General features: G+C 55.7%; 1 protein-coding gene across 1 annotated transcript; it reads left to right on the forward strand.

The window, feature by feature from the left end:
* The first annotated feature begins 9,134 nt into the window (after window positions 1-9,134).
* On the forward strand, window positions 9,135-26,198 carry NPEPL1 (aminopeptidase like 1). Its single transcript, XM_079127978.1, is given in 16 exon segments — window positions 9,135-9,363; window positions 9,820-9,963; window positions 9,965-9,992; window positions 9,995-10,020; window positions 10,441-10,513; window positions 10,516-10,583; window positions 10,585-10,611; window positions 13,046-13,133; window positions 13,552-13,635; window positions 15,014-15,156; window positions 20,924-21,001; window positions 23,263-23,363; window positions 23,812-23,935; window positions 24,247-24,423; window positions 24,849-24,959; window positions 25,502-26,198. Coding segments are annotated over 16 exon segments (1,581 nt in total). The 5' UTR covers window positions 9,135-9,213; the 3' UTR covers window positions 25,661-26,198.
* The last annotated feature ends 1,085 nt before the right edge of the window (window positions 26,199-27,283 follow it).

Genomic DNA, 27,283 nt, shown 5'->3' on the forward strand with positions numbered 1-27,283 from the left:
TACAATAAAGCAGTCGTGTAGATTAAAGAACATCCTGTGGTCCTGGCATTAATTTTAACGGTGGGTTTAACATTTCCCTCAGATGCATTTGTGTCGGGGGAGGGCCTGGTCTGGCCTGTGATCTTTGGGACTAGTGACTGTTTATCTTGTGCCCGAGGCCTTTGCCTCAGTGTCTGGAAGTCAATCTGTCTGTCTAATGAAGGCTTTCAGAGGGACCAATCTATTTGCTATCCAATATAGAAAAAGGGAAACTGCCTTAAAAGGAGGTAATTATTTTTCTTCTGAAAACATACTTTACACGCATACCGAGAACCATTTGGTAATTTTTACATGAAACTGTAGTGTGCCCAAAGAAACTCTTAAACGTGGGGTTCAGGACACCGGATTTTCTAAATGATTTTGAGCCTTTCCTGATCTGCTACACTGAAAATGAGGGACAGTGTTTGTCAGTTGGACTCAAGGCCAAGACCATTTCCTCCCCGAAAGGCTGGGGTAGCCCTTTGTCAGGAAGCACTAGCTCACGCGTGGACTCTGCTGGCAGGTTTGCCATCGAATTGGAATGGGGTGTGCGCTGCTGTAACACCACAGTCCAGGTAGTGTCCTTGGCACTGGGCACTTTGTCCTGAGACCCGAGAAGCAGCAGCTGCCAGGCAGCCCCCTGCACTCTGGCCTTGTTCTTTGACTAGAAATTACAGGCCACCCAATTTGCTTGTCAGCTGTGGCTCTGCCCGAGAGTAAGATCCACTCTTGAAGGACAGACTTCTGCTGTAGGCTTGAGGCCGTTCACACTCATGGTGATTACATTAAAGAAGTCCTCCATTCTGGCGGGTGGCAGGAAGGTGGCCACCAGCTCCCAAGTGCACAGACTCTGCTACCTGTGTGCTTCTTAAGTGGCGACCTCTTGGGTTATGCTCCCAGTGGCATCCTTGGCAACCCCACCTCCAGTGACACCATGAGAGTATGCAGCTAAAACCCAGAAGGTTGCCACTGAGTGGAGAGCGCCAGACTCAGGCTGGCCTGAAGGCGGTAGAGCATTGAGACCCCCTCTGCATGCCCACCCTGACCGGGGAGCAAGGCTGGGTGTAGATTGGTCTGCATCTTTCAATGTCCAGTCACAGCCAGCCAGAGCTGTCTTCCCTGGCTGGCGACCATCGTGTAGTTGCGAGGAACCAGTGCCCGTGTCCAGCACAGCTAGCATCCACACACAGTGGGCCAGTGTGTTTCTCCATGCGCTGCCTCAGGGGTCATTGGGGTCCCTCTTTCTGGTCAAACCATATGGGAACCATATAGAGAGACCTTTGCTCAGAAGGGAACGGTTGTTAGTTGGGTGCAGGGAAGACTGCCTGCTTCTCGGGGGTGTGCATCACTCATGAGACGGGAAGTTTCGATTTCTTCTAGGACAGGAGGCAGACTTCAGCTGCACCGGGGACAGCACTGTGCACGGGCCAGGGTTGGCCTTGCCTTGCGTCTCTCCTGAGCACCCGCCTTTCAAACCTCCAGCTTTTCTATCTGCAAGTCCTCTCGACCACCCAGATGGCACCTTTAACCTTGTGCCTGGTGTTTTTGTTTAGTTCTGTTTGAAACTGAGGGAAAGCAGCCCCCTTCAAATTGATGGGTATCAAAATGAGCTAATGAAGGCCCTGGGTGGGCGTGCAGAGGTCTCTGTTTAGGTCTCAGAGTTAGACGTGGACGCCAGCTGTGTGCATCTTGTCCCCAACTCCGCACCACCTCAGATGGATGTCATTGTACCAGTCTGGGTTTTCTTACCACACAAAGAGACATTCCACAGAGCCAAATGGCAGAGACTTGCACACAATTATCTGGTCAATTGAGGCAAAAGAAAATAATCATTTGTCCAATTGTCCAAATTAGCTCTCTGGACTGTCCTGAATGCTCAGGATAATTGTGTGGTCCTCCACTTTCACTCCATAATCTGGCTAAAATGGACCATTTAGACGAGGCTCCATTCAACACAATGCACATTTAAATCAGGCTCAGTTAAAATAGACGACTGGCTTTAGCATTTTCTGTTTGTCAACTGTAATTCTATAATTGCTTTTCGCTAATCATCCAGATTCCGCCATTAGTCATCACTGTTCTCATTTTACAGACGTCCTACAGAGGAAAGGGCTGCATACGTCCTCTGGTCTTTCTCTCAGAGTAGGTGAGAGGAAATCAAGCATTTTTTTCTAAGTTGTTTTGTTTTAACCTGATCTTCAGACTCAGGGCACCAGAACAGACCTCCGTTTTCATCGAACCCCGTCACCGGGCTGCTCCCTTTTCCAGCTGGGGACACTGAGGCTTGCAGCAGGTCTCACCAAGGCCAGGCAGAAAGTGTAACTCAGGGCTGGAACTAGAAACGTCAGCTCTCTAATTTGCAGACCAGCACTATTTCTGCTTATGCCATTTTAATTGTTCATTTCTTTCCATAAAATTAAATGACCTTCTTCAAGAAAGATTTAATGGTCAAGATGTGATTTGGTAAAAAGCTTCCTCAAGGATTTTTTTTCTTATTACAAAGATGAGGCCAGGCTGCAGCTAAGAGATTTGCAAACAGTGTGTGTCATTATCCCAGTTCAGTTTTTTGTGTAATTGGTGTGAAGAGATTGCTGCCGATGAGTCAGCCCGCTGCTGGACAGAAAATAATGATTCTTTTGTGACGTGACTCGGTGTACGTACATGTGAGCTTGGAGTTGTTTATAAAAGGTATATATGTACACAAAACGCTCACCAAGATAGAGAATGTCATCTCCAAGTTGTAAATAATAAGAAACCGTCTTGAGCAAAACTGATTTTATATTTGCCTGAGAATGTAGCACTTCATTTCAACACTACGCAATGGCTAGAAATTGATTTTTTTTAAATCCAATTAAGCCTCAAGGTTGGTTATCCATTTAAAAGGTCGGATGAGTTAAACAATGACAGTACCTTCCGTTCACGCTAATAATTAGATTTGCTCAGAGCTCAGCACTGGCGTGGTGCCTTGCAGAGCCTCTCACATTTTGTACCTTTGCACAACTGTGAGCCACCCAGGTCCCCAGCCACATGCGAGCTATACCAGCAGAGCAGGGACCCCAACTCGGTGAGTCCCCAGCTAGCTGCTCATCAGATTTCCAGCATCCACCCTGGAGAGTGTGGTCCTCGGCAGAAGGCGACTTCCTCTCCTTTCTGTGGTTCCAAGAGCACTGACGCATGGAGAGTCATCTCTTGGTTAAAGGGAAAGGAAAGACGCCACCAGGTCGTGTGTGCTACTGAGTTTGGACTAGAACAAATAAATCCAGCATTTAAAATAGTGCTTTATAGCACATATTTACTATGTGCTTCTAACATGTTAAGAAAAAGACTTCAAAATGTCTTTTTATGGTTCTCATAGGTAAAGTTTAAGTATTACTGAATTTATGAAGATGTTGGGAAGACTATGAGCCCGATTGGAATGCTCTTTGCTCTGCGTGAGCTGTAATGTCACTCACGTTTTGTAAGTCATCCGTAAGGGACGCGTGAGCTCACCTCAGATCTAGCATGGTAACAGAAGGTTTGTGTAGTATAGCACTTTGCATCCATAACCAAAATAAGGCACCTTCAGAGTCAGTAAGGAAAAATGTAGAATTTCCTTTGCATCTCCCTAAAAAGAAAAAAAAAGAAAAGAAAAAGAAAAAACAATTTCTGGTTCGTTTTTGCCTCCCCACCATTTCCTTATACTGTTCAGCTGCCAAAATCCTCAACAACAGATTTACGATTCTTTTTAAAAGATCTACTTCAGATACCACAGATAGACATGTAACAAACACAGGGGTGTCGCTGGGAAAAATGTGACGCGAACTGAAGACTGAATCATTTTCAATGCACTGCGGAAACATAATGTTCGGCAGGATCTATAAGTGAAGGTTTTCCTTCAACGAAGATTCCGTGATCAAAATAAACGTTTCCCCCTGCTCTGGCTTTTGCGTCTGTCTCCAGGTGGAGTTTACTGGAAGGAATGTGGAGCCATGTTTGGTCTGCTAATTATTTCTCTTTTCCTTCCTGCAGCCTCTGCATCCCAAGGCTCCGGGTCTTCAATATGCCCTTGAAAACTTTTGCAACTGCAAAAATAATTTTGCTGGTGTTCAGAAGTAAATAGGAATCTAGTTCCTGAGACAGGAGGGTTATTGCTGTCTTACACTGTGCCCTTCCTGAGAGAATAATTTAGGCTGCTGGCAGGGCAGGGGACTCGGAGAGCACTGCTTCAGCCCCTCGTTTCTCGAGAAGTCCTACAAGCTGAAATCCGAAGCAGCGCTCCTGTTGTTAATAGATGGCTCTGCTAGTGCTTTTTTATTAACCCGCGCGCCCTCATCCCAGAGAGCGAGCAGGGGAGACCCAGAACCCGCAGATGAGGCTACAAAGTGTGCCTGTCAAGTGAAGTGCCAAAGGGCACGAGCAGCAGGGTGCCTTTTGTGAAACTCCCTGAATATGTGTGATCTTATTTTTCCCAAAAGGAGACAGAAAAGATAAACCAAAACCTCATCAAATGGCTGTCACTGGGGGCACCGAGGCCCCCTGTGGAGGAGCCTGGGGAGGGGAGGACCAGGAGCCAGGTGAATGCTGGGCTCCCTGTAGGTCTGCACTTGAGCTATGTAAATGTTTTTCTGTATTCAAAAAAGAAAACGTAAAAAGGATCAAAATGGCAAACCATTAATATTGAATACAAACAGAGGAACCTGAATGTACGTGATGAGCTTCGTGAAAGCGGGTACGTTCTGACGTTGGGGGTGAGGAGCGCAGGCTTTTGGCCCATGTCGTCCGGGAGGGTGGACTTCCAGGCACAAGCAGGGGAGGCGGGCAGGTGAGGAAGAGCCCTGTGTGTGGCGCTTGGATGAGAGGAGCCAGCATGAGCTCATGTGGTCATCTGACCCCGGCATTCCCACACCCTCGTGTTCTGACCAAGCACTCCCCACTCCTGGAGAAATGGGTGACTAGATTTGGGACAAGGCAGGAACAAATCTTATTATTGCAGAAAGGAACAAAGTCCTCAAAATCCATAAGGACGTGTCAAGGCGACACAGGAGCCAGCCTGGCTTGCTGGCGTGGGGACGCCAGAGCAGAGGCACGGAGGGCACGTCCGCGCTCCCACGTGGGTTCAGAGTGCATCCCGGGGTGGGTCTGCTTCGTGGGTGTGCAGCCACTGCAGTTGCGGGCCCAGGCTTGGTTTCACGCTCTGCTGTGGCCCTCTTGAAATTCTCTTTGGTTTTCATTTTGCACCAGACTCCACAAACAGGTTGCCAGCCCTGGGGAAGCAAAAGTGGTCTTTGCTAAGGAAAGCCAGGCAATAAAGAGGAAGGGACGACAGTGAGAAAACCACCATGCTGCAGCACTCACTGCTTGATCCAGGCCGAGGTCATCTTCCATACTGAAGAAAGATCACTGGAAACCAGAACATTCTCACGGTCTGCAACTGTCACCCCATGGGCTATAAACAGAACATTGATGTTAGTCCTACCCGTTATGAAGAGGGGACTCACTTTTGCCATACAGAGGCCTGGCAGGCCCCACGTATACCAAGAAACCAATCTGGGCCCACGACGGGGAACGTGTAGAGGGTGTGCCTCCTAACCAGGCTTGGTGGGAAACACAGCAAGCATTTTGCCAAAAGCATTTAACCTGAAGCTAATCAGGAGAGAGCAGAGGAATCTCTGACTGCAAGACTTCCTACAAGGCCTGTCAATGCCATGAAAGACAAAGGCAGGGACTGTGCTGGGCTGAGGCCAGAGAGGCCTGACAACTCAAGGGAACACCTGGTCTCCATTTAGATTCTGGATTTAAAGAAAAAAAGCCAGGAAGGACATTTGGAGACAATTAAGGGATCTTCAGTGTGGGTGTATGCGACGATAGCGTTGTGTCAATGTCAAATTCCCATGGGTATGGTTTGGATATTGCTGTGAATATGTGGGCCAGTGTCCTTGTTCCTAAGATATACACACTAAGCTGCTTAGGGGTGACCGCATGCAACTTATTTTAAATGATGCAGAAAAAAATATATATACACACACATACACATGTGCCTACGAATATATGAGTGAATCTAGCCCAAGGGCATGTGGGTGTTCATTATACTAGTGTTTCAACTTTTCCATAAGTTAATGAATTTTTCAGAAACCTTTCTAGGGAAACGTGCTTTTCATGGCAGTGAGTTCTTTTTCCTTCCCTCAGGGAACATTTAGTGCAGATCTAGGTGGCTCGTCTGGCACCACCAGTTACAAAACATAACCAAGGCACTTCCTGATGTCCAGGAACTCTGGACGTGGCGTGGGAAGGTGCAAGCATCCACTGCCCAGGGCAGTGCTCAGGAAGTTCACAGGCGCCACGTCCCAGGCTGGTTGGGACCCAGTTCCAGGCCTGAGGCTCCAGCACAGTGTTGTGGAGGGAGGTCATCAGGGAGAACCAGCCTCTGCTTCCTCCGTGCTCATGAGGTAGCGGCTGAACCCTGCCCTCGTTTCACATTAGTTCTGACTGAGGTGCTGCTGGCTTTCAGGTACCTGCAAGGTCAAGTGCAAACTTTACAGCTCAGTGTGCATCTTAGGTGCACTTTATGGCCTGCTATGTGAGCTTTGGACAGTGCCTGATGGATCACATCCTTTCCCACGTCAGGACTTCATGTGAATGTTTCTTTCCATGGGCGAGGGTCAGATGATTTGTACCCTTGAACTCATCCCTCAAGACCCAAGTCAAAGGTCTCATCCTAGTTTATGGGCATTCCCTAACGGCCTTGATGTGTACATGTAAACACACACACCCCAAAGCTTGATAGGATCTGGAACTACTCAGAACGCATGTTCAATAAATACATGTTGAATGAAAGAAAAGATGAATGAAAATGCCAGAAATCGTGAAACCTTTTCTCATATTGAATATAATGGAATTAGGGAACCTTGAGGAGATCAGCAGAGTCTAAGCAGGCATTAGATTCTACGTGGGTGGACTGAAATTAGCATAGAAATGCAATTTCAGACACTTAGAACCATCTTAGATGATGTGGTTGCAGACAGAAACCTGTCCTAGAATGTAAACTATACCCAAAACACTTCCTAGTAAGTTCCTGGGAACTGTGTTCTGATTTCTTCCAGAAGTTTCTAATCTTTTCCTCAGCTTCTAAGTTAGGGCTGAACATCCAGTTGAGTATGGAATGGGTCCTAAGTCATCAGAAACCTAAGTTGCTTCTTGGGTTGTGTTAAAGATCTGCTCATTTATTTTAAACTTTCATTTTTCAAAGAAAATTAATAGAGGTAAATTTTTCATTGACAGTGAAATATATACTAAGTCGTGGATTATACCTTCATAAAAAATTTATCTAAACAACGTGCTGCCTGTCTTGTTTATGTTAGAGTCTGTGAAGTCTGCAGTGAGAAGGGGCAAGTACTTTCCTGGAATCTATTTGTATCTGTCACAAGCTGCATCTTGAGGAATTGGCAGGCATTTCAAGTGGAATAATTCCTTAGTGTTCTGTTTGGTTTGGATTTCTTCAATTCAGGAGTGGCTTAAAACCAGAATCAGAAATAGTTGCTTCTAACCCTCCAACAAGGTTTTTCTCTTGCATTGTGTGTGATAAGTGTTCAACAAATGTTGGTTGAATTGAATCATCTTGTTCATCCTTGCCTGGGGGCGTCGAGGTTATCCAGTCTATTCTTAAATATGGGAGAATTCTAGAAGGAAAATTCTCCAACCTGATCTCCACTGACGGCTTCTCTCTTCTCCCAGCTCCCTGTGCAGAAACACTCTGCCAGATCTGGCTTTCCGAATTGCTTCTTGGATCCCTCCTCAGTTTGCAGAAGTCCTGGGAGTGAACCAGACTCCCCCACCCACTCCCACGCCCCCTCCAGCTCTTCTTGGGACCCTGTCTGCCCTCTGGTTTCACAGACCCCTGGACATACTCTGCCTCTGTTTTCTCACGGGGTTTCCAGAAGCCTGGTCTGGGGGAAGTCCTGTCTTGCTCTCGGGGACATGGCCTAGTCTGTGACCCTCCAGGCAGATCCCCCCCACTTTCTCAACCCCTTCTGCAGAGTATTTGCAAACAGAAAAAAGAGTGATAGATCTTCATGCCGTTCTTAGTACCCTTTACAAATGTGTGAAAACATTGGGCTGCTCTAGACTCTTTTGAAGAAAATAAGACCCAATTAGCGTTGACTTTCATGTCAGGAAAGCCAGGGTTTCAAAGGAATTCCTTTCACTCCTTCCACAGCTATTCTGGGATGCCTGCTCTGTTCTGGGCACCAGACAACAAAAGCCAACACAGGCCGGGCTGCAGGGTGCTGCCTTTCTAACCCATGGCTGCTGGGGGGAGGCCAAGAAGGGTGTATAGGGGGAGATGGAAGGTGGCTTGAGGGCGATGACAGGAGTGGGTCGGGCAGGCTGGGGGGCCATTGGCCAATGCCAAGTATGGAGTTGCCTTTGCTTTCTTGTTGGTTTTAAAGATGGATAAGGAAGAAGTTTGAAATATGAGGAGCGACACACGGAACAAACTAAAAAGGGTGCCAGCAGCCCTGAGCAGCCAGGTGGAGGGCAGTGCGCGGTAACAGAGGGTCATGTTCAAATAACCCTGACCCCTGTAGAAGTCAGGACGCCCACCTCCACCTGGTCGCCCCTTCCCGTCACTCGCGGCCCTTGCGCCACGCACCATGTGCCCCCCCACCCCATGCAGAGGGCCTTCCCTCCCCAAGAGAGGTGACTCAGGAGCAGGCTCCTCTCCCCAAGTGGGGCGCAGGCTGCAGGGGCAGCTTGCTCCCACTGTGGCAAGTGGTGGGCTGAGGAAGGGCGAGCCTGCTTCTCTCATCCAGAAGCAGCGGCCTGGATGGGAGTCCAGGTCCTCGCCGCTCCTCTCACGCGCAGGGCTGTGGCTGGCAAAGCGGGGCTGAGCACCGTCGAGGAACCCACTGCTCAAGGGCAGGGCCTCGGAGAACTGGGGGCTGGCCCGGGGCCAAGATCCCGGCCGGCCGCCCCGCCGAGGCCCGCGGGTCCGCGCCTCCCGGGCCTGGCCAGGCCGGCGGGGCCTGCGGGCGGCGGCCAGGCCCTCCCCGAGCCTCGGCGCCCCGGCCCGCGCCCCTCGCGCCCCCTGCGCCCCCTCGCGCCCCGGGCGGGCCCTGCACGTCTCGCGCGGCCCGCGGCGGGGGAGGCGGGGCGGCGCGGGCCGGGGCGGCGCCGAGCGGGCCGGAGCGGGCGCGGCGGCCGGCGGCCGGCGCGGGGAAGATGGCGAGCGTGGGGCTGCAGTTCCAGGCGAGCGCGGGGGACGCGGACCCGCAGAGCCGGCCCCTGCTGCTGCTCGGGCAGCTGCACCACCTGCACCGCGTGCCCTGGAGCCACGTCCGCGGGAAGCTGCAGCCCCGGGTCACCGAGGAGGTGAGCGGGCCGCGGCCGCCATGCGCCCGGGAGCCAGGCCCGGCGGCGCGCAGGCCCCGCCCGCGGACACGGCCCGCCCCGGGCCCCTTGGCCCCGGACGCCCGCGCCGGCCTGGCCTGCTGCGCCCGCGCCTCCCGGCCTGGCTCCCCAGACGGCCGCGCGGGCCTGGCTTGCAGCAGCGGCCTCCCGCCGGCCTTGCTCGTGGCATCTGGCCCCTGACCCCGTTCGGGGGAAACTGGCCAAGCCCCGCCGAGTTGGTTTCCAAGTGTCGAATCAGAGGGGCCCCTGACCAGCTCTCAGGCCCAGGCTCGAACCCACGAGGGCGGGAGGTGCCAGCCAGGGACACACAGCTCCCACTTGCCAGGTGGGGTGCCCGGGAAATGGCCGTGTGGCAGGCAGGGCCCGCTCTGGGCGGCTGTTTGAAGTCTGGTCTCTCTTGTCTCCCTCATGGTCTAGCTCTGGCAGGCGGCTCTGGCCACACTCAACCCCAACCCCACGGACAGCTGTCCCCTCTACCTGAATTGTGCCACGGTGGCAGCCCTGCCCTCCAGGGTGAGCAGACACAACAGCCCCTCTGCCTCCCACTTCATCACCCGGCTTTGTGCGGACCTGCCTGCCACCTGGAGCCCATCGTGCATTCTGGTGAGTGCCTCTGAGAAAGAGCTGGTCCTGGGAGAGATGTCCGCCTCTCTGGGAGCTCAGGTCCTCTGTGACCGCAGGCCACTCTGATCAAGGACCTCACATCACAGCCCCTGCCCTGTATCAGGTCCAGAGACACCAAGTGATTTACCCCAGATCAGTGCTGGTGGCCAATCAGAGACTCCAGCCTTCATTTCCGGAGGCTAGGCCTCGTGTCCATGTCTCTCTGGTCAGGTGGCCGACAGCTGGTGGCTTATGGAGTGAGAGGTGCTTCAGGTCGCTCTGAAGGCACTTGAGGAATGGGATCACTGGGCACCCATTCTGCGGGGTTGTGTCCCCCGTGGAGTTGACACTGGTGCTGCTCCAGAAGGCGGCTGTGGGTGGCTCCCTCGGAGCCCCGTGGCCCTGAGTCCCGCCTGCTCTCTCCCTGTGCTGCAGATGGTCTGTGAGCAGCCCGATGTCTTCGCCTCTGCCTGCGCCCTGGCCCGCGCCTTCCCACTGTTCAGCCACCGCTCGGGGCTTCTCGGCGCACAGAGAAGAGGACTGTCACTGTGGAGTTTTTCCTAGTGGGACAGGACAACGGGGCCGGTGGAATTGTCCACGCTGCAAGTGGGTGTCTGGAGGTGCAGGACCGTTTCCTGGGCCCCCAGGAGTCAGGTGGAGAGCTCTCTCCCCACCTCCCCAGGAGGACAGGCGTGCTGCCACCATCCCGGGGAGTCCCCAGAGGGCAGCCACTGGGGAGTCCAAAGTGGAGGCCCTGTTTTTCAGGGCTGTTTCTGGCTGGGTTACGCAGTGACCCCGTCCTGCTTGTACAGCATCGCCCTTCTCCAGCACTTATACAGATGTTATTTCACTTGGTCCTGAAGAGAATCCTTTGTAGGCCAAGCTGTGTTTGGGCCTGACCTGGGGTCCTGGTCCTCGCGGCTGCCCTGACTCCAGTGCTGTGGCCTCACCTCACCAGGGCAGCCCTGCTTCAGCAGCCAGACCTAGTCAGCCTCCTCCTGCCCCAGAGCTCCCCTTTCAGGCGGCCGGCGTCTTCAGCCTGGTGAGACTCACCTGGTCCCCCACTTGTCTGCAGCTCCTCTCTGAGCCTTGTAATGTCCGCCTCACCAAACTCCTGCTGGTAGAAGGAGGGATCATGCTTCTGTCTCTGCCATTGAATTGGCTTTACTTTCCTCCCTCTCCAGACTTTAGATGACATAGTCCATTGTTTTCTTAATTCCTTTTACTCACCCCCCACCCAAACCGGGTTTTGCCCCGCTTCCAAGGGTCCTGCTTGCCGGACCAGAGCATTGTCACTGTCCTCGAGGCCCTGCCTGTTGGGAGCCAGCTTCCCACTTCTGCCAGCCTGCCCACAAGCTGGCCTCTCCAGCTCACCGTCTCCACACTGGGGTTGGCGTCAGCCCCCTGTGGGCCCTCCGTGCCTGCCCTCCCTCCCTGTCTCTAGGGCCTCCTCTGAGCTGCAGGCCCACCACCCAGTACATCCCAGGCTGGAAGCCCAAACATCACCCCTTGCCTCCCCTTTTCCTGCCCTCTCGCCCACAGCTGACCCTGTGCCCTGCTCCTCCCTGCTCTGTTTTTTTCGGGCATGACAACCGCAGCTTTTTCACAACCCTTCTCCCCTTTCCTCACAAAGGGGCTCCTCCCCCCGCCCCCATGCAGGCCCCTGGTGCGCTGAGTCTGCGGCTGCCCACTCTCTGACACTTTCATGGCTTGCGTGTGGTTACCCTCTGCTGGCCTTGAGTCCCTTAGGCATCTTTGGACTCCCAGAGTCTAGAGTGATGCAGGCAAATAGTAGGTCTGTGTGTGAGTATGGACAGAATGATGTGACCGTGCTCTTGTGATCAGGGAGCCAGACTGCACACTCCACCCTGTCCGTCCTCACTTGAGCCAGAGCTCTGAGCTTTCTGGGGCTGCGAGGTCACAGTGGCCTCCCTCAAGGCCAGTCCTGCTGCACTGATGCACTTCCCTGACAGGATAAGAGCCGCTGACAGGCATCAGGGGCCGCAGATCTCATATCCGAGCTGTCAAGTCGCAGGTCTCCTACCTCTGTGGCTTCGGGTTAATTACCTGGGTCAGGCGGTGGCTCATACAGCAAGCAGACAGGCGGGGGCGGTGGCCTGGCTATTGGAGTCAGCCCCACGCCTGCCCTTTGCCACTGGTGGGGCCCGGGGGAGGTGATGGTGAACGTGCCCTGCACCCCTGCAGGCACTGTGCCACTTTTCTCTTAATATCCTTTCCTTCCGGTCAGCGTGGAGGCCCTGATGCAGCCAGCTGCCTGAAGCTTCTGAGGCTTGGGGGTGGGCAGCGGGGACACTGTGGGGCCAAGGTGCCTCAGAGTCTGCAGTGGGCAGACAAGAGTGCAGGCAGGACAGCAGGCAGGAGAGCAGCAGGTCTCTGGGCCCTGTGGCCTCTGCTCCTGTCCCCGTACTGGCCCTGCCCAGGGCTTTCCTGGGTGCTGGGTGGATACATAAGGTCCCTGAGGCAGGACTCAGTCCAGTTCCTCTCTCCCAAGCTCTGTGCCCAGAACATGCTGTCCAGTGACAAGGAGAACAGGACAGTCAGAGCTGCATGCCCCTGGGAGCCTGTGACACTTACATGGGGTCCCTGTGGGGTAGCACCTCCAGCAACCGGGGAGTGGGTGCAAAGGAGTATGGCTGGCATTTGATGGTGAGGAGAGGGTCCTGAACCTGAGGAGGCCATTAGCTGTGCCTTCTGTTTGTAGTGGGAGGAGGGGGAGGAGGACAGGGAATTGGAAGGACCCCTGAACAGAGGTCAGGGCCTGGGGCTGCAGGGCTGTGCAGTGCTGGAGGGATGGGTGGTCGGCCACGTCGGAACTTGGCATCCTGTGGGTCCCAGCTCCAAGGGAGGGGGCAGGCGGGTCTTACTCTGCCTCCTACCTGCCCCCTGTGCCTGGAAACCCTGCAGCCTCCTGAGGGACGTGCGCCCTGGTGCCTTTGGGTTCCTGGGGAAATGGCCGAGGAGGGGCATCCTTCTTCCACTGGGTTCCAGCCCCTGTGATGGTCTTTTTCATTTCTTCTAGTGCTTAGCAAATGCCACAGAAGGTGTGCGGCTGGCTGCCCGCATTGTGGACACGCCCTGCAATGAGATGAACACAGATGACTTCCTAGAAGGTTTGTTCATGGCCTTATCCAGCTAGGTAGGGCGCTGTAGACCCCCAAGCAGAGGCAGAGGAAGCCTGGGGCTGCCCAACACTCTGACCCTGGCCCCAGGAATCTGGGGCTGCTTCCTGTGAATTTATGCTGTCAGCCTAGCTCCCGAGGCCTGCAGCCTCAGCAAAGGGGCCATTGGGAGGACAAGGCCTGTCTTGAGCCCCCAGCAGGCCTGCAGCCATGAACCTGCAAGGGAGCTGGCGAGGGTGGAGGGTGCGCTCTCTCTCCTGGGCTCATCACAAGAGTCCCAGCTGCTGGCCTCTGAGGCTGGCTGCTCTCCCACCCGCGGGCGTTGGCTCCTTGCAGGCCCCAGACTCGCCTGGAGGCCAGCATCCTCACAGGTCTCTGTGCTGTGGCTTTTTCCATGAATGCATCCAGGAGATTAACAGAGTTGGAAAAGAGCTGGGGATCGCCCCAACCATCATCCGGGATGAGGAACTGAAGACAAGAGGCTTTGGAGGTGGGTGTGGGACTGCAGCCCCTGGTAGAGGCCTGGTGGGGGGAGCCAGAGGCACTTGGTGGCAGGGGGCCAGCAGGTCACATGGTGAACTGTCCTAAACTGCATCCTATATCCAAGGCCAAGGCCAAAGCCTGGGAAGCAAACCATCTCCGTGGGGGTGGGGGGGGCGGGGAGAGGGGCAGCCATCCAGGCTCTGACGCACATTCTGGAAGCTGCTAGGTCCAAGTCCTTCCACACCCTGAGCACCCCATCCCCAGGCCAGCTCCAGCAAGGCCTTTCTGTTCCTCGAATACACAAGTTCACGTCTGTGTCAGGACCTTTGCCTGGGTGACGCTCCATTGGGAACACTTTCCCCAGGACGTCCCTACGGTGGGGGCCGTCCTGCCTGTGCGTCTCGGTGCAGAAGTCCTTCCTCAGAGACCTCCCGTGACAGCTCAGGCCATCCTCCCACTGCCCGGGAACCCAGGGAAAGGAGTGTGCTGGGCCGCCCCGGGGGCTTTCCTGGTGGCTGGGCTGGGCTGGGCTGGGCTTCCATCACTGTGGTAGTTACCTGTGGCTACTGAACAAATTAGCCCCAAGAGAGCTGGCCGCTGGAGGCAGCCGGCTTCTTCTCACACCTCCATGGGGACTTGGGGACGCCTCTGTGGCCCAGGGCCTCTCTGTGGGTAGCTCACAAGAGCAGGGCTCCAGGGAGGTGGAGCAGAGGGGGCAGCAGAGGTGGCATCCTGCTTCTTTGTGATCTCGTCCCAGTGGGGCATGTCCTCCCTGCTGAGCTCTTGGTTAGGGCTTGCCCATCCTGGGAGAGGGACCGCACAGGACGTGCAGACCCAGCGGAGGGGTCACCAGGGCCACCACAGACACATAAACCAGGAGGCAGGAGTCTCTCAGAGGTGACGTGTGCACTGGGGCCTGCAGGGCTTCGTCCTTCCAGCATCGCGGCTTCGTCGACACTTAGTGACCCCTCCGTGTTTCCATTTTCCTTGGGAAATGGGCCTGTCCCCCAGGGCCGAGTGAGCAGTTTGGGGAGTGGGCTGCAGCAGCAGAGTGGGCACGGTGCAGGGGGTTGGGCAGGGATGAGTGTGGGCCGAGCACCTTGGAGCATCACCCTTTCCTTCTGGAAATGGTGCCGTGTTTCTCCCCTGGGATTTTTTGCCTAACAACACTTTGCAGGGGATCATTTACAGTCCAGACGTTGGGACTCATTTGCATTCCCAGATCCCACATAGGCTGGGGCAGGAGGGAGCTGGGGGCAGCCTAGGGCAATGCAGCTGTCCAGGAGAAGCCTCTGTGAGCTGGCATCAAGGGCGGGTGTGCCCAGGGCCCTCTGGGGGCTCTGCCTGGGCAGCTTGCACCTCACCCACCTCTCCCTGCCCTACAGGGATCTATGGGGTAGGCAAAGCTGCCCTGCACCCGCCCGCTCTGGCGGTCCTCAGCCACACCCCAGACGGAGCCACGCAGACCATTGCCTGGGTAGGCAAGGGCATCGTCTATGACACCGGAGGCCTCAGCATCAAAGGGAAGGTGAGACGGGTCCCTGGGTTGGGTCCAGGCCAGCTTAGCCTGCTTCCCCGGAGTGGTCCTGGGGTGGTAGCTGGGTCCCAGAGCTCTGAGCTGGGCTGGTTCAGGGAGGGAGTCCAGGGTCTGTTCCTATCTGAGAAGGAGCAGTTTTGTGTGGACCCTTGGAGTCGTGCTCGTGGGTGGACAGGACTTGGGAGCTGCGAACTCTGGACACGGCCAGAGGGGCGCTGCAGAAATGGTTAAAGGGTGGGAAGCAGGGCCAGGGAGATCCGGCTGAAGAACTGGGCTCCGCTGTGTCTCCTGGTCTATCCCAGGTTTCCGTGAAGCGAATGCTGAGTGGCGGGCTGAACGGGGCCCCTCAGAAACAGATGTCCCCCCATAAAAGCGAGGGAAGCACTTCCCATGGGGATGTGTGGACGGCTGCCCAGGAGAACCTGATGGGGCTTCTCTTGGGCATCTCCGGACGCCCGAGCAACGTCATTGCTGACCCTCACCTGCCGGCCTGCACCTGCACATGGGTGTCCATCCGGTCGGCCGGCTCTGCACGCTGTGGAGCAGCCCCTGTGCCCAGGCCTGGGCTGGCTCCCAGGGAAGGTCTGGGAAGCAGCTGACGGGAAAAGAAGCACCTCCACCGGCTAGGAGACCAGAAGAGAACCCAGAAGAGACCACTGCAGAGGGGAGGGAACAAGCTCACCACCAGAGAAGGCTCGGGAGTCGGCCCCAGCCAGAGGACCCACACGTGCATCCTTGTGACCCATGTGGTTTGAAATGGAACACTTCAGAACAGGAACAATTCTCTTAAAAGACCGGATTTCTCATCTTTTGTAAACTCAGAAGGTGTCTGGCTTCTCACCCGGTACATTCCTCCACGGCTGAGTGGTGGCTGCCTGGCCTGGTGAGCACAGCCATGATCCTGGGTTTGCCACAGGCCCCTCCACTCTCTATTGACCCAGCGTTGGTTGCTATTTAAGGTAGAGACTTGTGCTGCTGTGTTAAGTACTTCCTGCATACCTAGAGTATTTAATACCTGGAGTGGATGATCGTTTCTTTAATATTCCTCCTCATCTGAAAAACAAAATTATTTTCAGGACTAATCAGGAAATGAAACTAATAATAAAGTTTTAAAAATAGCCCCACCAATAGTGAACACTCTTTTATTGAATTCCATACATATTAATATGCTAGTAAAGAAATTAAAAAGAAAATAAATATTCCAGTACAAGTAAAGAATACAGCAATGTGTGACACTTTAAGTGTCATTAGTGTATTTTTTAATAGAAAAAACCCTTAAGCCTCCGTGTTGGTCTGTTGTAATGAACTCTGCATTCCAGTGTCCGGGCCTCCACTTCTCCAGGTTTGACCTCATCACGTCAGCCTTCTTGACTCCTTTATGTCCAACAGACAGAACGTCCCTAGCCACCAGGCCATCTGTGCTGACGGTTGCTCCAGGTTGCTGCTAATTAGATTGTGAGGTGTGGTCACATGAAGTACCCACGGCTCAGAGAATGGGATCTTCAAGGTGGGATCAGCAGAGATTCCTGGACACCCTGTCCCACAGGGCGGTACTGGCCATGCTTCCATTCCAACGGCTTTCACGTGTCTGTGGACTCAGGAGTTTGAGCAGAATGGCGGAGGGGAGAGGACCTGCCTGGACCCCTGCCAGGGAGCCTTCATCTGGTGGCTGGCTGATGGTCGTCCCTGTGGGGTGACGTAACCCAGGGATGAGTGAGGAGAGGTGAGCACAAGGCCTCACGGACACGATGAAGATGCAGCAGCCACCGAAACAGTTGTTCATATTTCAACCAGCGATGGAGTTTTTTTCAAAAGAGACCGTTGATCACTGGCACCTTAGAGACGCCAACGCGTGGTGACGCTGACAGGGAGCTGACTGCCAGGCCCTCCCCAGTGCTTTTAAGTCCCGCCCAGCCGAGCGCCCGCGCCTGGCGCTGGCTGCCTGCCCTGCACCCACGCCCCCTGTTGGTGCCCCTCGCAGGCGTTTTCCAGTTTGTGAGCGTGGCCTCTTCTTGGATCAGCTGCCATTCTTGAGGTTGCCTTGTTGGAGGGCCAGAGGGAGACACGGGGTTTCTTCCTAGGAACTTGTCCTGCCTGTGACCCTGACTCGGGTCCCTCAGGTGCCTAACACCTCATTTGGCCTCAGGGAGGCCTGATCTGGGGAGAGCTAGAAGAGCAACTGCCCAGGGCGCCTTCCGTGGCTCTGGGTCATTCTCCAAGAATGGGACAGCCAGTCTCCTCCTGAGGCCAGACTGCTCTTCAGGCCCTGGGCCGTGTGGAATGGCCCAGTGCCCAGGCACCGGCCTCTCTCTGCTGGTCCACCTGCCCCCTGCACTTGGAACTGTCCTGCCTCAGTTCAGGATGAGTTGGGCTTTCCTGAGCCTCACTGGGCTGGTCACTAAGACCCCAGCAGTTGACAGAGTCCAGTCAGGACTGAAGGTACTCACAGCCTCACCCAAGCACTGGCAGGAACTCAGCACAGGGAGCATTCTTCCAGGTGGCATCTCAAGAGCAAATGATGCAGAAGCTGCCCTTCTCAAAAGGCAAGCTGGTTGGGGCCAGCAGAGCTGCCAGGTTTGCAGGAGCCATGGAGTTTCATTGACAGAGATTTCAAAGGCAAATCATGAGCAGTGTGACTAGCAAGTCTCAGATGTTATTCTGGACCCCTTTACACTCTAAAAAGGGTAGAGCACAAAGAGGTTTTATCTATCATGCAACTGACACTCAAGAACCAGTAGATTTTACTATAGAGCACAGTGGTATCTAATGATATTGCTGTGACATCTATTGATACCTATTAATATCATTGCTAGAAAGTAAAACTGAGAAGTGTGAAAAATTTATGATTCATTTGAAAACAACAATACAGATCTGTTACATGTTAACCTAAGTAGCATAATTTTATGAAAAAAATATGCTAAGCGAAATAAGCCAAACCCAAAAAACCAAAGGCCGAATGTTTTCTCTGATATGCAGATGCGAATTCACAATAGGAGGCAGGGTGGATAGGAAAGCATAGAGCTGCTTTCTATTAAGTAGAAGGGAGTGAAGGGGGGGAAGGGGTGTGGGGGAAGGAACGATAGAGTGAAACAGACATTATCATCTCATGTACAGTATGACTGCATGACCAGTGTGATCCTGCAATATGTATAATCAGAAGAGAGGTTACACTCTATTTATGTAGCTCTATCAAAATGTATAAATGCATTCTACTGTCATGTACAACTAACTAATTAGAACAAATTAAAAATAGTTTCAAACGATTTTAATGTATCGAGGAGGCTAGCATTGTACACTTTTTGCAGATCTCTTTCATGTCTGCTTAATAGAAGTCAGCTGGAATCTTGCAGCTGCCTCTGTGTTTAGTCTATTGCAATATGTTGTTTCAATCATAATGTATTAAGAAAATGTGGCCTCACACATTTTATGATTGGAACAGGGAGAAATAGATCAGATACTCATGGACATTCTTTGCTATTACACCAAAACTCGACAAGTGGTATTTTCTTAAAGGCTGATTGTGACGTGGAATCTGAAACCATGAGTGCACCTCTGTGTTCTAACTCACTGGTCCTTGAACCTCAGATAGGTGGCTTTGCCATGTTGTGCTTGGGTCATTTAGATAATATTGGTTCACAGAGGAAGGAGGAAGCTCCACATTTCATTCTATACTTTCAAAAACTCAGACTCACTGATGTCATCAGAAGAGTCCTCGAGTGTGGCGGAGCCCGTCGGACGGCATGTGGAAGTTTTCCAAGGTTCTGATCTGTGCTCGAGAGCCCGAGTTGCTGCTGCTGTTTCTGGAAACGAGAAGCTCACTTTGTTCACTTCCTAGAAGTGATTCCTCCATCCGCATACCCCACCTGTCTGTTGCCCCTGGGAGGGGTGGCTGGTGGAGCCCTTCTCTCAAACAGAGGTCCCAGAGCATCTCTGGGGACCCGCCACCCAGCAGACATAGCTGCAGAACAGTGGCAGTGCTTTACTCGGGGTCGAGGTCTTAGAAACCAACTCTGCCACTGCAGCAAGGGCCTCTCCAGTGAAATCGGCATGGCTTTCTTCCCCTGGGGTCCCGGAGAGGAGCACAGGGCCCCCGGCTCACTCGGGCTGTGGCCCTGATCCTGCTGGGGCTCCGGCACTGTCACCGCTCTGGGCTTCTGCACCACGTTGAGGTGCCAGCGAGTGAAACAGGTGAACGACTTCTACGCGTAAAAGGAACGTTGTTTCTTTTGTAAAAATGGAAAGGACGCACAGGGGCTGGCAGAACTTTGTGCAATTAATCAAGCTATATTTGCAAACCTGGTGGTTTTCTGTCTGTGATTGGGAGGTAGCACAGTGGCAGTTGTGACGAGGACATGCTGTGTTCTGGGAACAGATGTCTGGAGACAGTTTCTGTGCAGGTCACTGTGAAATGGTTAGATTCCAGACCTGAGGCCCTGTTTTCCCATTTAAACAGCCCTGTGCTTGCTCAACAATTAGGGCAGAAAGACGGCTTGTTTTCAATAGTGCTAGATGGATCATTTCCACTGAACTTAATTATAAAAGCAGCTCAGTGTATATCTAAGAATACTTTCCGCTGAAATTCAAGGCTTGTGTAATACAATAAGGGCTCAAGAATCACTCAGTGCATTTGAAGTCCAAATCTTTATGTCCAAGGACCTGTTGTTAATTTGAAATATGAACTTGTCAATTATAGCTGGGAACCTATAAAATATAAAAGTGTGTAAGCACTCCCTGGTTACAGTTTGTGGAAGACGCTCTCCCGCCCGGGCACCATGGTGGCCATGTCTCTCCACGGGGCTGTCAGACCCCTGCAGGAAGGTGGAGCAGGCCCCTTCCAATGGGGTGCGCTGACACGAGGGTGACCAGGTTATGCCGTCAGCAGCCAGGTGGGAACCAGGGGCAGGAGGGACCCACCCAGAGAAGCTGCAGGAAGGGGCAGATGGTCAGGTGGAGGTGGCTGTGGAACGGTGCTGGGCAGGGGCAGGACCGTGAGAGTGTGTGCCAGGGCCGGCAGGTCAGAGGCCGTGGTGGGGCAGGGAGTGGGGGTCTTGCTCAGGATAAGTGGACGGGCTGCTGTGGGGCTGTGCCTCAGCTGTGCCTGAAGAGGGGGACCCACGGGGAGGCCGTCAGTGGCTGTGTAGCTGACTGGCAGGCTCTGCCTCCAGGAGCGGGGCCATGCAAGTGCTGACTGCTCTCGGGCGCTGGCTGGGCAGCAGCCTCTCCCGCCCTCAGTGAAGCAGGAGCCTGTGAGGCAGGAGAGCACAGTACCCAGGATCCCGCATCCCAGGAGGGACCAGAGTTCTGATGGCCATCTGGAGGCCTGGTCCGTGCTGGCTGGTGTCCCCAGGGGAGCCACAGAAGCTTCCTGCACCTCAGTTTCTTCCTCACAATTTGGGTGGAAAGGTGGACCCAGGCTGTCATGGCAGCTGGTGGCTGAGATCAGGCTGGGCACAGAGAACCCAGAGCTCGAGGTGACGTCTCATTCTCTCTACCACCCAGTTACCTCTCGGCAGCCCACACTCTCCTGAACACAAGGGTGCCCACCATCCTTGGTCACTGCCTCCCACTGCTTAGAGAACAGTCCCCTTGAGTGTCAGAGTCTCCTGCGCCCTGGGGGCGCATGGGTGGCCTGCCCTGAGGTCCTCGGAGGCTAGGACTCTTGTGTGAGGCTGAGCAGGTGGGGTGGGGGCTGGAGCTGCTGCCAGCTAGACTCTGTTTCCGGGACTCACTCTCCTGTGGTACCTTTGTGTCCCTGCAGACCACCATGCCTGGGATGAAGCGGGACTGTGGGGGAGCCGCAGCCATCCTGGGGGCCTTCAGAGCTGCCATCAAGCAGGTGAGCAGGGCCCACCCTCTGTGGGTGCTCATCCTGGGTTTCCCTTGGGCTCTGCCCTACCTTTCTCTCTGCAGCCCCAGCCAGGGTCCTTCCTGAGTCCACACAGCTGGGCTGGTCACTCCTCTGCACTTGGGTCCTTTGTGGGTCCCAGAGCTTCCCACCTCGTGTCAGGGCTGCTCTGAGTGACTGTGTCTTCCCCAGACTGTGTGAGCCTGAGGACAGGTCCACCCGGGCTTGGGTTCGGGCCCCAAGAGTGTTCCGTGAGGAAGGCCGGCCAAAAGCCAGTGGTGGGCACGAGGCTGCACTCCACCCACACCTTCCTGGGCATCGACGCCCCTCGGGAATGTCTCCCCAGGACTGACGCTCCTCAGGACGTCACCCAGTCCTCTGAGTGGTCGCAGCCACCAGGCAAGGTCGAGTCTCAATGTTTCTGCCACAGTAAGGGAGGAAGCAGGCTCCACCTGTGGGGGCTGCAGCCAGTGCCCCGAGGGGTGCCAAGGGCCCTGCTGCAGATAAGGATCCCCCTCCCACAGAGCCGTGCCACACAGATGCCCAGCTTGCTTGGGGTCTCCTGCCAGCCTCAAGAAGGACAGAGCCACAAAATAATGACATAGTGACTCAGAGCCCACAGAACAGCCTCCGAGCCACGCGTCCACATGGGTAGGAGTCAACGAATGAATGAATAAATAACTAGGGGACCGTTCCCCAGAGGAGTTCTGATCACTAACGTAGAGGAAATGATGAGAATTGAAAATCATTTGGCAAACACCACAGTAATAATTGTTTCAGGTAAAAATGATGAACAGGTGTTAAGAGTGGAGGGTGGAAGCAGGTGGGAAGCAGGCTGGTTAGGGGCCCACCTGTATCTGAACACAGCACTCCTGTCACTGTGCACTTCTCCAGAACGGGGACAAAGCCACAGTGTGCCTCCTGGTACCGTGCTCAGGGAAGGACACAGCACTTCTGTGGACACCTGCTGGAAGACATGACCTCAACGTAGTCATAAGGAAACCCAAGACAAGCCCAGTATTAAAAGTGTCAGACCACACAGGTTCCAGAGGAAAGGGGCTAAAGGGGACCTGCCCATTGACTGCCCAGCCAGTCTGCACTGGTGGATGGTGGCAACTCGTCAGGTCCTGCCTGAGGCTGCCTGCTGTGCAGGGTTACCCCAGACCTTAGCCTTGGAGGCATCTGGGTGAAGGGTGTCTGGGAATGTTTTTTGTGGTTATTTTTGCGAATTTGAGATTACTTTACAAGGAAATGTTTAAAGCTTCGTGGAAGGAGGCGGTACTATTTAAAGTGTGTAAGGATGGCATCGGGTCCTGGGAGGGTCTGCAGCCCCGAAGCATGATACAGAACCACGGCCTGCTCACCTGAGACCCTCACCTAACCCTCAGCTGCCCAGGGCCATGATGGGCCTCAGGGTGACCTTGGAGACTTCATACTGTCCCAAAGTGCTGCCCAGCCCACTCTGGCTGCCCCTTTCTGTTAGACCTGCAGGTCCCAAGTGTACTTGAAGACACTCAGGGCATGAGGGAGCATTGACAAGCCCTGGGCCCACCGCCAGCTCTTCCGAGGTGTCCTCTACGGGTATCGGTGGCCCTGGATGGAGGCACACTGGCTGTGAGGCCTGAGTGCGGGCCCACGTGGCTCAGGCCATGTCCTACCTTCTGGCTCTGCGGTCTCGGTGTGGCTTCCATAGGTGGCCGCTCTGCCTCTGAGCTGGTGTTCTCAGGTGGGGTCCCCAGCCCTCTGGCGGCCCACGGGCATGTTGGGAACCTGCATGGGGCAGAAACTCCTGAGCACAGATGTCTTCCATCTGGGCACCAGTAAAGTAGCATTTCACTCAGCGTGAGGCCCAGCTCTTTGGCCCGTGCACACGCATGTGGACACGTAGGTACACGAGAGGTGGCACGGCCAGCTCTGGAAGAGAGGCAGAGCTGCGGGACTCACCTGGCTCTTGCGCCTGGTGGTGGTGGAGCCAGGGTCCAGCTCCGCAGCCCGCCCATTTGGGCCTGGGTGTGGCCTGGCGTGGGTTCAGTAGGGAGGCCTGGGAACCCCCATGGGGAATCTTATGCCCGAAGCTGCCAGGACAACACCCTATGCAGCAGGGAGCTCCCAGCATGCACTTCTAGGGCCCAGCTCTGCTCCTTGCACCTGGGAGCATCTGTCTGTCTACCTCCAGCTGTCTTGGGGTCTGAGAGAGCCTGGCTGGCCTTCGCCCTCCTAAGACTCTAGCCTCTGCCCACTTTTCCCTCCAGGGCTTCAAAGACAACCTCCACGCTGTGTTCTGCTTGGCTGAAAATGCGGTGGGGCCGAAGGCCACGAGGCCAGACGACATCCACCTGCTGTACTCGGGAAAGTAAGGCCACCCCTCCCTCGTGGCCTCTTGCCGCAAGCCCCGGAGTCTGCACCGGTGGCCTCCTTCCTGCGGCCAGACCAGCCCTGAACCTAGCCCAGGACGGGAAGGACTCACCCTGCCGCTGTCTGTGCTGCCTTGTAGGGGAAGGGTGTCCCTGCTCCTGGGGAAGGGTGGGAGGGTCGGGAGTCTTGAGGGACCAGGGATTCTACGTGGAATCTCTCTGGAGCTGGAGACGTGGCTCTGGTGGACAGCTTGCCTCAACCGTGTGAGGCACTAGCTTCCCCCTTCAGCACCACATGGAAGTAGTTAAATAAAATAAAGGTGTTGTGTCCACCTACAACTTAAAACACTACTTAAAAAATAAAATAAATGGAGTCTTTGCGGGCCTCGAGGAGGCCCCTCAGCACTGGGGAGTTGCTCCTGAGCAGGGCTCTCTGCTGTCCCTCAGGACTGTGGAAATCAACAACACAGACGCAGAGGGCAGGCTGGTGCTGGCCGATGGCGTGTCCTATGCCTGCAAAGACCTGGGAGCTGACATCATCCTGGACATGGCCACACTGACCGGGGCTCAGGTGGGTGCCCCAGGCTTAGCCGCTGCTCCTAAGAGGCTGAGGAGGGCAGGGCGGGGGATGGGGCTGCCGTCATGAAACTGGTGCCCCAGCCGATAGGCCGGAGGGCTCGCTGCGCATGGCGAGGGGCGAGCCAGGCCCCTCAGCAGGCCCCTCGCTGGGCCCCTCGCCCTGCCCTCCGCGGGCCGCAGGCTCCCAGCCCTTTTCTTCCTTGGGTTCTCACGCCTCCCTCTCCGCTTCTCTGCCTTCCCGTCTGCCTCTGTCCCCCTTTTGCCTCCGTCTTCCTCTCCTGCCCACCCTCGGGTTGCTCCCAGGGCATCGCCACGGGAAAGTACCACGCGGCCGTGCTCACCAACAGCGCCGAGTGGGAAGCGGCCTGCGTGAAGGCCGGCCGCAAGTGCGGGGACCTGGTGCACCCCCTGGTCTACTGCCCCGAGCTGCACTTCAGCGAGTTCACCTCCGCTGTCGCCGACATGAAGAACTCGGTGGCGGTAGGTCGGAGGCCTGGGCTGTGCCCACTCGGGCGGGCAGGGCCGTGCCTCAGGGCTCGGGCACCCTGGAGACAGAAAGAGCCTGGTTAGGATGCGGGCGGACGGGCCTGTCACTGGCCTCCCTGCCACTTAACTGGACTCTCGTCCTTACTCCTGGTCTGGGTCAGTTGCCACGTGGGGTCCCCCAGTGGCTCCCCTTGTCCTAGAGTGAAGCCGACTCCTCAGTCCACGGCTGAGACCCTCCAGCTGGACCCTGGCCTCCCCTCACGTGTCCTGCCAGCCACCTGGGCTCCTCACAGACACAGGGAGGCTCACCGAGGGATGGTGGGGCAGGACAGACAGGCGGGGACCCCACGGGCACCTGGGAGCTGCCAGCCCCTCCTGCTTTGGGGAGCAGGCAGTCACTGTGTGCCTGGCCTCCACAGGACCGTGACAACGGCCCCAGCTCCTGCGCAGGCCTCTTCATTGCCTCGCACATCGGCTTCGACTGGCCTGGGGTCTGGGTGCACCTGGACATCGCCGCACCAGTGCATGCAGTAAGTGCCTCCAGCCTGGACATCCCTGCCCAGCCCCCACGTGCTGGCTGGGCTGGCCGGGCTGGCCCCTCCTCTGGTCCATGCGGAGCCTCTCTGGCTCCAGACCTGCTGACTGAGCTCATCAGGAACAGTCTGTGTCATGGGTCATGTTGTCCGTGGCCCAGCCTCCGGCCAGCTGTGATCCCCCCTGACCTCTGGTCTCTTCATCCCTGGGAATAGAGTGGCTGCCTTGTATGGTCCCGTCCAGCTACCCCATGCTAGCAGGAGGCCCAGGACCCTCCTTCTGACTCCCCCCCACCCTGAGGAGATCTGGGGGTTCAGACAGAGCACATGGGGCTGTGCTCAGGGCCTCACCCCATTCACTGACCCTGAGGGTGGCAGGATAGCCACACAGAGGCCCAGGACTCTGGCTTGTGCTCTAGGAGTCCCTCACCAAGAAAAGGCCCCGCGGCACCTGGGAAGCCCCTGCCCTGTGCAGCCTGGCGGCCAGGACCAGGAGAAAGTGCCGTGGGGACCCAGGGTTTCTGCCCCTCTGCTCACAGGGCGAGCGAGCCACCGGCTTCGGTGTGGCTCTCCTGCTGGCACTCTTCGGTGGAGCCTCTGAGGACCCCCTGCTGAACCTGGTGTCCCCACTGGGCTGCGAGGCAGACACACAGGAGGGCACCGTGGGGCGGGACCCCAAGAGACGCAGGCTCGTGTGAGACCAGCCTCCCGCCTCGGCCTGGAGGTCCCGGGCTCTTCACCTTACTTTGCACTGATTCATTGTAAGCAATTGAATGATCAGACCTTCAGATGGGCCTTGGTTTTTTTGTGTGTGACCGCGGTGGCAATGGAAGCAGCTCCTTCCTATGTCCTAGAAGACGCTTGGGGCTTGGCGGGGTACAGGGAGGGGCCAGGGAGGGGCCGGGGAGAGAGTGCTGGGGTTCGGTTCTGTCTGAGCTATCTGCAGGTCTCCTCTGTCAGCTTCTGCAAATTGCACTCCCCTGCACCCCGGGGCCTTTAGCACTGCCCGAGCCCAAAGGCTGCCCGCCTCTGCCATGCTGCCTCTGGCCCTGGGTCCTGCTCTCGGCCTCTCATGCTGAGGCCCAGGCCCTTGCTCCAGGTGACACCTCAAGAGCATCCAGCCAGCCTGCCCCCAGAAAGATGTGACTGGCTGCCAGGGCCCTACTCTGGGGCGGGAGGAGTCCTCCCTGGCCCGCGGGATTCACTTGAAATTGAATTAAATCTGATGGCACCGCGGCACCGCCTGGTCTCCTTCTTTCTCCTACACCTTGTCTCAACAGCGGACCTGCAATCCACCATGATGGGGGCTCAGGCCACCACCCGCTTCTTCCCCAGGCCTGGCTTTGAGATCCAGCCATCACACCCTGTTTGCAGATAAGAGCCCTGGAGTCTGGGTGTAAGATGGGGCCCTTAGGCCCAGCTCAGCTGTCCGGGTTGTCTGAGGGGGCACAGCACACGCTCCAAGTGGAGGGCTCTTCCAGGATCCTGGAGCCTGTAGGGAAGGCGGTTCTGGCTCCCTGCACATCCCAGAAGTGTGTTTCCTTGGCTCTAAACCCCTGCTGGGCACCATCCTAAGTAAGGTGGGCTGGGCTCCTGGAAACCAATTCTGGATTCAGAGTCTGTCTCCCACACCTGGGGCCCAAGTAAAGCAGGTGTGGTGGGCTCCAGAGGTGGAAGCCAGGTTCCCACCAGTTTGGATGACAAAGTCCTGACTCCCTTTCCACCCCCATCCAGCGGAGCTGGGGAAGAGATTAGGACTGGGGTCCTGACACGTGGGGGGGCAGCTGCCACCTTTGCTGCAGGATAGCGGAATGAGGAACTCAGCTGCAGGGCTTGAGGGCAGGGTCTGACTTTGCCCTGATCCACAGACCACCTTGCTCCAATCGTCCCTGGACTCCAGGGCCCTCCACAGCTCTGGAAATCAAGGTGACTCCAGACCTGAAGCAAATGTTTATTATCTGCCTGCTGTGTACACTGCCCTGGCTCCAAGGCCCAGTCCTGAGCAAACTTGCCCCTACAAGCCCAGCAGCATGGGCAGCATCACGTGTGCCCAGCAGCAGGCTCCTGCGCACTGGGAGGCGGCCAGTGGCTGGAGAGGCCGGGAGCCTTCATGGGTCGTTAGCTTGCTTAATGGTTTGCAGTCGGCAGCTCCTGCCCGGCTTTCCTGAGACACCCCCGAGGAGGCAGAGGTCACGGAGGTGGTCTGGCTCCTTCTCTGGGGCAGCTGGTACCCTGCGCTCCCCCGCCAGGGGGCTGTGTCTGCATGGACACAGGATGCAGGGTCAAGGAGCAGGGGAGGAACTGAGTCTCCCTTGTGTGGG

Source organism: Sciurus vulgaris (genome assembly GCF_902686455.1).
Source record: "Sciurus vulgaris genome assembly, chromosome: 2".
In the NCBI taxonomy this organism is placed as follows: domain Eukaryota; kingdom Metazoa; phylum Chordata; class Mammalia; order Rodentia; family Sciuridae; genus Sciurus; species Sciurus vulgaris.